This window comes from Nansenia antarctica, assembly GCF_963989245.1.
Source record: "Nansenia antarctica genome assembly, chromosome: 8".
Taxonomy (NCBI): domain Eukaryota; kingdom Metazoa; phylum Chordata; class Actinopteri; order Argentiniformes; family Microstomatidae; genus Nansenia; species Nansenia antarctica.
Genome location: NC_137678.1, coordinates 19,860,152 through 19,873,044, shown reverse-complemented (window position 1 = coordinate 19,873,044; position 12,893 = coordinate 19,860,152). Strand labels below are relative to the sequence as shown.

General features: G+C 49.2%; 2 protein-coding genes across 2 annotated transcripts in view; both read left to right on the top strand.

Annotated features, from left to right (window-relative positions):
- LOC308164000 (transcriptional regulator Myc-like) overlaps positions 1-12,893 on the top strand; it is a gene marked incomplete at both ends in the record, with an annotated part of 137,214 nt that overhangs the window by 33,993 nt on the left and 90,328 nt on the right. The window lies entirely within an intron of this gene.
- LOC308163473 (methylcytosine dioxygenase TET1-like) lies at positions 111-11,843 on the top strand (the record flags this gene model as incomplete). The annotated part of the gene is made up of 11 exons (XM_080537658.1): positions 111-158; positions 383-823; positions 890-1,178; positions 2,227-2,341; positions 6,231-6,324; positions 7,146-7,354; positions 7,890-8,040; positions 8,567-8,656; positions 9,280-9,417; positions 9,880-10,506; positions 11,775-11,843. The coding sequence occupies 11 exons, from the start codon at positions 111-113 to the stop codon at positions 11,841-11,843; spliced, it is 2,271 nt and encodes a 756-aa protein (XP_080393784.1).

Sequence of the window (12,893 nt, the reverse complement as noted above, 5' to 3'; positions counted from 1 at the left end):
TTAACTCAGCTCCTCAACCCAACTGAGCTGACATTGTGTGAGAGAGAGAAAGAGAGAGAGGGAGAGGGGGGGAGAGAGGGAAACTCAGACCAAGACCTGTGAGGTGTGGAATGGACTCTAGCCAGAAGTCTCTAATTCTCAGGACTTTCTCTCGCTTGGTGAATGGGTTGCTTCTGCGGTGTTATAGTTCCTGTCATAGTACACGATACCTGGCCTTTACAGAATACGATATAGCCGCCTCTTTTTTTCCTGGTTATTTGGTTTCATCTGACCTCTAATCTCTCTCTCTCTCTCTCTCTCTCTCTCTCTCTCTCTCTCTCTCTCTCTCTCTCTCTCTCTCTCTCTCTCTCTCTCTCTCTCTCTATCTCTCTCTCTCTCTCAGACCGTATTGGACGTGGGTTCAGTGGATGGCCCCAGAAGAGAAGGCCAGATCGAAATCGGGTCACATGACCGCCTCGAGGAAGGCGCGCTGAGCCTGGAGACGACCAATGGGGTGAGCCGACACTCCAGCGACGAGGAGGGCAGTGCCCTGCACGGCAGAGGGTCGTCCATGGAGCAGCAGCAGCAGAAGCAGCTTCTCCCCCCGGCGGCGAGCATCAAGCAGGAGCCCAAGAAGCCCAAGAGGAGGAAGAGCGCCCAGAACTCCTCGCCTCACCTCCTCAAGCAGCAACACCACCCCATGATGGGCGGGATGCTCGCCCAGGGTCCCCCGCTGCCCAAGCCCAAGCAGATCGTCATCAAGAAGACCAAGCAGAAAGCCTCCCTGCCCACCTTCCTGCCTCACAGTCAGATCTCCTCACAGAAACCACCGCCGGCCCTCACTGTGGACAACAGGGCCGCTCGGCCTCCTCCTCTCTCCCTTCACCAGGAGGCCCTCCTCCTGGAACAGCAGCAGCAACACCGCATGCTGGAGGACCCCTTCACCGTCGCTCCGCCGCTCTCCAAACGCAGGAAGATCGAGAGCTCTGGGGGGTTGACCGTCCTCTCCACCACGGCGTGCTTCTCCTCGGACGGAGGGGGAGGGTTCGACACCCCGACGAAGGACGGCTTTCCGTCCGACCCCTCCCTGCGAGGCTTCCTGGAGTCCCCTTTCAGCTACCTGGACACGCCGACCAAGAGTCTGCTCGACCCCCCCGCCAAGGCCGCCCAGGCCGAGTTCCCCCTCTGCGACTGCGTGGGTGAGTGAACGGCGGCCCTCTTAGTGTAGATCTACACACGCAAGCATCAAGGTCACACTAAGTACGTTAGCGGGGCCGTGTTAGCGTGTGATGTGCAGTACATGAAACACAGAGAAACACATTTAGAAACACAGAGGAAAAAAAAAAGCTTTGAAGGACTTTTTAGGGTTTTACGTTTTTATTACACATTAGCCAGTATTTCTATCTCCCCCAGAGGTGACCACTCTCTCTTTATCTCTCTCTTTCTACTTCTCTCTCTATGTTCCCCTTCCACACACACACACACACACACACACACACACACACACACAGCAAGCAGGGTTTTCTACTCTACTTCATTCTGCTCAGCTGTTCAGAAGAAGAGAGCCACTGTTCCCCCTCACACAACTATTTCCACCAGAATGTATGCATCATGCCACTCCTACGTAGCACTTCCTGCCTCTGACCACGCCCTGGCTGCCTCCCCTCCACTGTCAGTGGTATGTGACCTCAGATTACCTCAGAACCAGACACACACACACACACACACACACACACACACACACACTCCTTTACACACACAGACACATCTTGACTCACTCACTCTCACAAACAGCTCTGCTTCTTCTGTGCATAGTGCCACCAGCCATGCTCCCAGTGATAACAGTCACTGCCTAGAAGAAGTGTGTGTGTGTAACATGGTCACATCTAGCCACGGTTCCTCTTCGCCTCCGTGGCCTGTTAGATGTGAGCAGTAAGCTTGTTTAGCTCTGATCCTGCATCTTGAGGTTACTTACACACGGTTCTACCGGCTGTCCCTTTGGGAGCACCCTGCGAGGAACCCTTCTGTTGGAAAAGGGTTCTCTCCAAGGAACCCTTCTGTTGGAAAAGGGTTCTCTCCAAGGAACCCAAAATAAAAGGGCTTCTTCAAAGGGTTCTCTCACAGGGACAGCCGGAGAACCCTTCATGGCGCTGCACCTTTTAAAGAGTGTACTGTACTGTATGTATGGAGGTCATGTCTAACCCTGACCTCTGTGTTTTCTCTCTCTCTCTCTCTCTCTCCTCTCTCTCCCTTTCTCTCTCTCCCTCATAGAACAAATCCTGGAGAAAGACGAGGGCCCCTACTACAACCACCTGGGCTCCGGGCCGACTGTGGCCTCCATACGAGAGCTGATGGAGTCCAGGTGAGACATCTGGACTAGGCCAGAGGGAAGGGACAGAAAAACCTCACGACCCCAAAACAAAAAAGGCGTTTGAGACATATGAAAGCGATGAGCCTCTCTCCCCTGGTTATTTCTCCCAAACCAGAACTCTCTTTGACACTCCCTTCCTCCCTTCCCTCCCCTTCTCTTGCTCTCTCTCTCTCTCTCTCTCTCTCTCTCTCTCTCTCTCTCTCCCTTCTTGTGAACAGAAGGTTGTGTAGGGCTGCTGGAGCCCTGGCACCAAACCCACTCACAGCTGTGAGCTAGCATCACTCTTCCCAGCTCTCCCTCTGCTTTCCTCTCCCCCCCACCCCACCCCGCCCCTCCTCCTCCCCCACTCCTCTGATCCTGTCCCCAGGGAATCCCTGACCCAGAATCCAATAGGATGGAACAGGAAATATCAGCATCAGCAGAACGGGAAGGGTTCAGCTAGGCACAGATGAGATGATAGGAAGAGATGGATGATAGGAAGAGATGGATGATAGGAACACAGTGTTTCCTCTACATGCATTTATTGGTGGCGGGCCGCCACGACGGAATTTCCTCCGCCACGAATTGATTCAGTCCACAAAAAAAAAAAAAAAGTTCTCAAAAAAAAAAAAAAAAAAAAAAACATTTTAGCTGATTAAAATATATCTGATCCTAGATCAGCGCTATAATGGATGTTGACTAAAAGTGCACCTAAATCCACGCCCATCTCTCTCTAACCGCTGATCCAAAATCAGATTAATGACATTCAGTTGACGACGTGACACAAGGGCTCCTGATTGGTCTAAATGTGAACTGTGGTATTATTGTTATTGTGTACAGGCCACCGTAGTGACATCCGGGGGGTATTCCATCAACATCGCTAAAGGGAAAATCCAGGTTTAGTCTGATAAATCTCACGAGAGTTCTTACAAATATCCAGGCATATTCTGATAGGTCTCGCGAGAGTTATCAAAAATAAGCCAGGATTTTCCTTTAGCGACGTTGATGGAATACCCCCCAGGTCAGGTGGGCAGGTTACGACGAGACAACAAGAGACCGGTATTGTAGAGCTTACAGAGCGAGTTAAAATAAAGACACTTACATTGAAATACAGAAGGACTCACGTGTATGTTTAATAGAATAACACGACATGGTGTCAGAAGTCCTGTAAGTGAGTGTTAAGAGTTAGATCGGCCGACAAGTGTCATTTGAGCTCGTGACGGTGAGAAGGGAGAAGAAAAGATGGATGCTAATGCTAACGCGGGAGCAGCTTCAGTCCAGAGAACGGCGCCAGTTTCAAGTGCTACGTTAGCAGACATTAGCAAGTCAAAAAACGATTCTTATGTGCCGTCACTTTAGCAACGACACAGTATTGTCAAGGGGAAAAGAAGGGGAGACGATTTTTTTATTGACAACGGAATTACATGCTGGAAAAACATGCAGCTAAAATTCAGGGAACATTTGGACAATAAGAGACACACGGGAGAAGTACGGGAAAACAGGGCTCATGTGGGTCTCATCAAAGGTAAGAGTTTGTTTTCTTTAACTCAGCTGATACTCAGCTGTTTACCGAATGCTCCATCTGACTGTGATTTTACTTCTGTAATGTGGTGGGTTGACATAATTCACGCACGGAACTATAGGTTGAGACTATTGTTCCGTCCGTAGTACCCAAGTTGTTTAGACTGTTCTATTTACTGCTTGAGTGTGTTGTTGACAATCGTTCATGTCCTTCATTAAACGTTTAGCTTTGTCATTTGATACGCCGCCTACGACTACCATCTCTCTGCACTACAGTAAACAGTTAATCAGTAACGTAAGCCGCTTTTGTGCTCATGTAGGCCTACTTCGTATTATATTATAGCTGATGATCTTTGTGTGTGTATGTGACTGTCAGTCCCAAGTTTATATTCTGTATATTCATAAAAAAAAAAATTTGGCCATCCTCTAGTTTTGGCTGTGATTAGAAAAAAAAAAAAAAAAAAAAACGTTGTTTTGAGCGCGCGTGCGCGTTTCATGCGCGTGCACGCGAAAAAAATCGCGCGCGCTGCGACCGCGGTCACGGCCACCCGCCACCATTGTAAAAATTCCTGGAGGAAACACTGGGAACATCAGAAGAGGAAGATAGGAAGAGAAGAGATACAAGGGAATGGGAATGAGACGCCAGAGAGGAGAGGCGATGAGTGAGAGAAAGCGGAGAGATGTGTGTTAATCCCTTAGCGATGGAGAGAGAGAGAGAGAGAGAGAGAGAGAGGGAGAGTTTAAGAGAGAGTGAGAGGGGAAGGGGCAAGCAGGGATTCATTTGCAGTGTGTATTTTGGGGAAGTAAACATTCACTTAAAGATACGTTCAGATGTTTGGAACCAAAATCTCCAATTTGGATGTCAATGGCGTGCCTTAGACACGGGAAAGTGTCTTTGAGTGTCTAGAAAAGCACTATATAAGTCTAATGTATTATTATTATTATTATTATTATTATTATTATTATTAGACGGGTACAGACTCTGACTGCTGATGTGGTGAATTCGCTTGGTTTTGAGCAACTTACCGGCACCAGTGATTACCCTTCACGAGCCTACAATGGGAAGTGATTGGGGCATATTACATACACAACAAAAGGCTCCAAAACACGAGATTGGCTTCCAGAAATCGGAACAGAAATCCTTTTCATTTCAATCGTCATTTACCAATTCACTGCCATTAAGAGTCAGGCTCTGTAGGAGCAGACAGGAGTATCTCATTGGCCTTTTGCGGATTCAACATGGTCGACCTCCCGGGTCCTCACGTGTGGTGGGCTAGGGGCTGAAGCCAGGGGGAGTGACTGGTCATATTGTGAGAGGCATTTCTGTTTCTTTAGAGCGGTGACTCATCAGTCGCTTGAGAGGGCAGAGTGAGTGTGTGTGGGGGGGTGGTGTTGTGGGTAGGGTGGGAGGGGGAGGGGGGGTGGCTCCCTTTGTTTGTTTGAGAGGTGACGTAAGAACTAAAGCCCTCCATAGTCTCCTGGCTGACCTCCCGCTCCACCTCTGATCCCCTCGCGGCCCACCCCTGTGGAGAGAGAGCCCGCTCCCCTCCCACCGCCTGGCGGGCCCTGAATGGGTTCTCATTCACCAGAAGCACATGTGTTAGCCGGGCTAGGCCCGTTCAGGGGGGACGCATGATCAGAATGACAGGTATGATGCAGGCGGGGGGAAAGGTTGAGCTGTGAGCGGGACATCTGATGTGACGCACACAGGGACATACGCGCACGTTCACACACACATAAGCACACGCACACACACGAACGCACACAGGTGCACACACACGCACACACACACAAACACGCACGCACACACACATACGCGCACATTCGCACACATACGTATAAGCACACACACACACGCACACTGGCACACACAAGCACACACACATACACACACAGACACACAAGCACACACACACACATGCACACACACACACACACATAAGCACACAGGCGCACACACACAATCACACACACATACATGCACAGATACACAAGCACACACACACACACACACACGCACACACACATACTGGCTGACTGTGTTTGTTGGGATGGTTATATTGGGCTTGGTTTGTAAGTGTCTGCCTCTGTGAATATCAACAGAGGCGTGCGAGAGGCTGCTGGCCGGCCCAGGGCGGCGAGGCTGTGGGCGGACTTCATGACGTTTCTCTGGACCCGTGTCCAACTCACACAGGGGTCCAGACGTTGGCGTGTATCACCATGGTAACACCACGGTCCAGCGCAGAACGAACCAAATTGTCATTCTGGGGATATTCACAGTATCCCAACGCATTTGAAAACTCGAGAAGGCACTTTTTGTTCTGGAAGATACTATAGTGCCATACCTGCTCACCTCCAACTCTTGTTTTCCTGTGTGCAGGTATGGAGAGAAGGGGGAAGCGGTACGCGTCGAGAAGGTGCTCTACACGGGCCGGGAAGGGAAGAGATCTGGGGGATGTCCCATCGCCGAGGGGGTGAGTACCAGCAAACCACCTCATCCCCCCCCCCCTCCTTCCCCGGCACGACCGACTCCCTAACCCCCCACTCAACACACTCCCCCCCCCCCCTACGAATCCCACACAAAAAGGTTTTCCCCGAGAGACACGAGTTAACCGATGAGAGAGAGAGAGAGAGAGAGAGAGAGAGAGAGAGAGAGAGAGAGAGAGAGAGAGAGAGAGAGAGAGAGAGAGAGAGAGAGAGAGAGAGAGAGAGAGAGAGAGAGAGAGAGAGAGAGAGAGAGAGAGAGAGAGAGAGAGAGAGAGAGAGAGAGAGAGACAGAGACAGAGACGTTGTGCTGACAGACAGCTCTGCCAGCCAATCAGGAGCGAGTTACAGGCGCAGGCAGTAAACGAGGTGTGAGATGGAGACACCTTGCAGAGTGTAAAACAGCAGGGGGCGGGGGGGTCCCTCCCTCCCCCCTCCCAGCTGGTGGCCTTGCCCCCCTCCTCTCTCCCTCCCTCCCTCCCCCCCCTCCCTCCTCCCACACTCTTTCAGACACCCTACTAATGGCTTTATGGATTCAGAAACAACCACCATGCTTAGAGGCCATTAGTGGCTGATAGACATGAGGTGGGGGGTGAGGGGGGGTGTGGAGGGGGGTGGAGACAAGAAGGGTAAAGTCTAGCTCTTAACTCCTCTCGCTCTCTCGCTCTCTCTCTCTCTCTTTCTCTCTCTGTCTCTACTTCCCTTTCTCTCTCGAAACACTTTCACCCTCTTACTGTCTCTGTCTCCCCCCTGTCCCGCCGCTCTCTCTCTCCCCCTGTCCCTCCTCCTCCTCCTCCTCCTCCTCTCCCAGGTGATTCGCCGTGGCAGCGTGACGGAGAAGCTTCTGTGTCTGGTGCGCCACCGGGCGGGTCACCACTGTGCCAACGCCCACATCATCATCCTCATCATGGCGTGGGAGGGCGTACCGCAGGGGCTCGGCGACAAGCTGTACCGCGAGCTCTCCACCACCCTCTCCAAGTTCGGCAAGCCCACCGTCCGCGGCTGCGGCCTCAATGAAGAGTGAGTGACGGGGCTGTACCCCCCCCTCCTTCGCTGCCCCCCCCCCCCCCCATGCGCCGAACACGCTTGTCGCCTTTGACATCGTAAGCTTACCATGTCACATGTGTCACAAGGCAGCCGTAGTAGAACACGCTTGTGGCCTTTGACATCGTCAGCTTACCATGTCTCATGTGTCACAAGGCAGCCGTAGTAGAACACGCTTGTGGCCTTTGACATCGTAAGCTCACCATGTCTCATGTGTCACAAGGCAGCCGTAGTAGCATACCACCTGCCACAGTAGCATGAACTTAAAATCATTGCCTTTAAATGACTAAATGCCTTTAAATAATTAAGATTATATAATGATTGGAGCACTTTGAGCTGCAGCGTTTGTAGGAAAAGCGCTATACAAATAAAGTTATTATTATTATTATTGTTATTATAAAGTGAAGAGCTTAGGCCTTACGCAGTACCTGGACAGATTCTATGTTGTTTTGGGGCTGATGTACTTGAATGGAGCGCTGACTGCGACTGTGCTCTCTGGCGCCCCCTGCAGCCGTACGTGTGAGTGCCAAGGCAAGGACCCCGACAGCTGTGGCGCCTCCTTCTCCTTCGGCTGCTCCTGGAACAACCGCCTCAACGGCTGCAAGTTCGCACGAAGCAACATACCCCGCAAGTTCAGACTGCAAGGAACATGCCCCGAAGAGGTGAGCATGTGGTGATCTGCAACCGTTTTAAAGGAAACACCTCGCAATGTTTTCTTTTTGGGGTTGTTTGTAGACACCGGTGTGGTGGTGCTCGAGATATATCATGAGCTTAGAATGATAAGGTTCTATCTCCGTTTAGGGTAGTTCAGAGATATTGAGCGTCAAAGTTTTTACATTCCATTATGTTTTGTGAGATGGAACCTTTGTATTTTATGAATTACTAACTCAAAAATGTCAACATTTTAAAAATAACACCACACAGGCATTAATAAACACCTAATGGATCAGATTATGTAAAAAACTAAATTTTTACAAAAATGGAGATAGAACCTTATAATTCTAACGTCACGATAAAACAAAGATGAGGTTACAAAGTTGCAAAGTGTCCCTTTAAGACGTTGAAAAGCTGACATGTCAACACTATTAAAGTCTTAGTTCTTTGCCTCAGTTTTTTTCAGACTTTATTTCATGTGGTGCTGTGTTGTGTTGCCCTGACCTGTTGTGCTCGTGCTGTGTCTTCTCTCAGGAGGATCAGCTCAGGGATAACATCCAGACCCTGGCCACAGAGCTGGCTCCCCTGTTCAAGCAGCTGGCCCCAAAGGCCTACAGTAACATGGTAAGACCTGCATGCACACACACACGCACACGCACACGCGCACACGCACACACACACACACACACACAGGCCTGCAGTTACTGTAGTTACTGCTACTGTAGTTAGGCTACAGGCTACAGGCTACACACACAGACACACAGACACACACACACACGTTTTACTAGCAGTAGTACCTCCCTGCAGCCTGGTGTAGCGGCTGTAGCAGTAACTCACCAGCCACTGCAGAGGCCTGTGACCCTGTCCTCCCCCCCAGCTCCAGTTACAGGGAGTAGGGTACACAGTCCAGGGAAGGGACCCCTCACTGTCTGTCTGGGTGAATAATGTCCACGGTCCAGTTTCTGCTGTGGAGTACTACTTCTACTCCATTCAGAACGCTGTCAGAACAGCCAAGCTTGGTTTTGACCTTCATTAGTACCATGTAGGGGAACCCTTTGAAAAACACATCTTGGCTCGCTTCCATTCAGAACCCTCTGTGGAAAGGTTTCAACACGTTTTTCGGTACTAACTAGAAGCTTTATTCTTCTAAGCGTATAGCACGGTGTTTCGCTAGCTGTCGTACAGGGTATGACCCGTCCTGTTCCCCTTGTGTGTGTGTGTGTGTGTGTGTGTGTGTGTGTGTCCAGTTGCAGAACGAGTCGGCGGCTCCAGACTGCAGGCTGGGGCTGAAGGAGGGCAGGCCCTTCTCTGGGGTCACCGCCTGCATGGACTTCTGTGCCCACGCTCACAACGACCAGAACAACCTCTACAACGGCTGCACCGTGGTACGACACCTACTGTCTCTCTCTCTCGCTCTCTCTCGCTCTTTCTTTCTGTCTCTCTCTCTCTTGCTCTCTCTCTCTCTCGCTCTCTCTCGCTCTTTCTTTCTGTCTCTCTCTCTCTCTCTCTTGCTCTCTCTCGCTCTTTCTTTCTGTCTCTCTCGCGCTCTCTTTCTCTTGTCTGTTCGTCTGTCTCTCTCTGTCCATCTGTCTCTCTGTTTGTCTGCCTCTCTGTCTGTCTTTCTCTCTCGCTCCTTCTCACTCTATCTGTGCATGTCTATGTTGTTCTTAGGTCGTTCGTCTGTTTCTCAGGGGGGTAGTTGCCAGAGAGACTTGTGTGTGTCCGCAGTACAACGTCCCCCTGCCCGGTCACCGCCACGATGACTCAGCAGACACTAAACCTTGTCCCTTCTTCTTCTCTCCTCTCCCCTTCCCCTTCCCCCCCCCCCACCACCGCCTCTCTCCCAGGTGTGCACCTTGACAAAAAAAGACAACCGCAAGGTGGGGGAGATCCCCGAGGACGAGCAGCTCCATGTGCTGCCCCTCTACAAGGTCTCGCTCACCGACGAGCACGGCAGCGAGGAGGGCCAGCGGCAGAAGATGAAGTCCGGCGCCATCCAGGTGCTGGACAACTTCCGCCGCGCCGTCCGCAAGTTGCCGTGCTCGTCGGGCTCGTCGGTCGGGCCTCTTCAGCGGCGTGGTGGCATGCAGCTCGGCGGCGTGGCGGTGGCCCCGGCCCACGGCTCCATCCTGATTGAGTGCGCCCGGCGCGAGCTGCATGCCACCACGCCGCTGAAGAGGCCCGACCGCTCCCACCCCACGCGCATCTCCCTGGTCTTCTACAGGCACAGGAACCTGAACCAGCCCGTCCACGGCAAGGCCATGTGGGAGGCCAAAATGAAGGTGCGCGCGGAGCGGGCGCGGCAGAGGCAGCAGGAGGCCAAAATGAAGGTGCGCGCGGAGCGGGCGCGGCAGAGGCAGCGGCAGAGGCAGCAGGAGGCCGCTCTACTGGAGCCCGTGACGCGGCACGCCCCCACGATGCACACCACCTCCACTGTCACTACGCCTGGCGTGTCCCCCTACGCCTTCACCCAGGTCACTGGGTCCTACAGGCACTTTATGTGAGGACAGACAGTTTATTGCATGTTTGAAAATGTCTTTTAAACACCATCCACTGGAAGAAAAAGAAAAAAAAACATATATGTAAGATGTTCTGACAGGATGGAAAAGAAGTCTTTAGAAAGGTTAGGGTAAATCTAACATGACACGATTCTACAGTAAACATTTAGCTTCAAACCTCATCATTTATATAACATTTATTTTCTACCAGCAAAATGTCAGACTATTTTTGATGGAATATATTTTGAAATGCCTAAATAGATAAATGGTTTACTTTTTAAAAATATTTGTAAAATACTAACACCTTTTTTAATTTGGTTGTGGGAAACATATTTAACGTGTTTAACCTGCTCAGTATTCAGTTGTAAGCGTTCATACCTTTCCTGATCACGAAAAGAAAAGAAAGAAGAAAAAAAAGTTACACAAATGATAAATGACTTGTGATAAAGGATAGCATATCTAGGTTTGGTTCTTCGATCGACGGTCTTACACAATTTATTTTATTGCTGGGATTTCCATGTTAATATTACAAGAAAAGTTTCACGTTGATGTTTTGTAGATAGTCTTAGACAGTAAGAAGCTTCAGATCACCAGACACACGCTGAGGAACACCCAACACAATCAGCATCCTTGATTTAAGTGTCCTTCTCTGCTTGCTGTTTATCTTGTATATATTGAATATACTGTCCAGTTTGGGTTTTATTTTGCTGTATGTCAGGAATACATTCAGTATTACTTTGTTATAATACAGGGTTTATGTTGGCTAACAATTGTACTGATTGTATATAGATAATTGTTTTCTCCACTCGATGCTACGAGTCATGTGACTTCCTATAAGAGGCGATGAGTAATGTGACTTCCTGTAGAGGTGATATGAGTCATGTGACTTCCTATAGAGGCGATATGAGTCATGTGACTTCCTATAGAGGCGATATGAGTCATGTGACTTCCTATAGAGGCCATATGAGTCATGTGACTTCCTGTAAGAGGACGATATGAGTCATGTGACTTCCTATAGAGGCGATATGAGTCATGTGACTTCCTATAGAGGCCATAGAGTCATGTGACTTCCTGTAAGAGGCCGATCAGAAACTACGAACCAACATTGTAGCTCTGCTACAGAAAGTACAGGAGGTACACACTGTCTCTCAGACTTACTTACATACACACACACACACACACACACACACACACACATATACAGTCATACGCTGAACACTAATGTCTCTTCTTCCCTCCTGTAGGACTTTGACATAAACACAGATGATGAACTGGACGCTTACATAGAAGACTTGCTCACCAAGGGAGATTAGAAAAGAGAAGAGGAGAGAAGAATGAACAGAGACAAACACAGACAAAGAGTCTTCACTCAGTTCCTTACTCGCAAGACAGCTCTCCACTCTATTTTATTCTAGACTCTGGTTGTTCTGTGCTTCCGTTCATATAGGGTGAGGGTGTCCATGTTTGTGGGGCAAAAGGTGTGGCCGATACATGCACAGTTCCCTGAGCATCTGAGGATGACCTCTGTTTGGTTTGTTTTTTATAAAACTGCAGTATCTTTATCTTTCTGTTTCTGTTAAGTTAGCATCTCCATCCTCTCTGGGTTTGTACAGGTTTTATGGTGGTCCGACTGAGACTAGCCCATTAGCGTGTAGCGCATGTCTCATTTTAGTCCTTTTATATAGCCGTTATGTATGCTAATCTGTACCAAGAAGTCTTGATTGACTGTAGAACAAAACAGTCTTGAATAGGTTATCCCAGTATTCCCAGCCCAGCCCAGTTCTAAAGCTTATCAGGTTTACCAACCGAACTTACTGCGTTTTATCAGTATCATTATTCCCCCAATATTTCATCTTGTCATCTTGATGTGACTGTTCACTGTGTTCATTTTGGTCTGAAAGTTATTGTCTGGATTTCAACTAACTGGCTTTTCTGTTTTGAGTTATTTAAAATGATTTGTTCATAGTATCAAAGAGGATGCATCAGTGGCCAAGTTTCTTCTAACGGACATTTTTAACATGTCATAGAAAGTTTTATTAAAAGATGGACATGTTGGCTGAACAAAATATGCTGTATTTTTGACTAATCTCTATATGAAGCAACAATAAAAACAGGTTCCCAGACAACTTTACTACATGCTTATTATGTTATGTCATTACGTTGTCACTACATATAAACATCTTGAATATCATATGCATTATTACTGTGAAGTGAAGGACTGAAGTGAGTGTCGAAGCCCAAGTCTTCGAATGTCAGAGGTAATGTAGAATAGTTAGTGTACGTATTAAGTTTTGAATCTTGTAAAACAAAGGATGGTTCAGGGGCTCCCTACGTTACCAGCTTTGCCGAATGGCAAGGCAAGT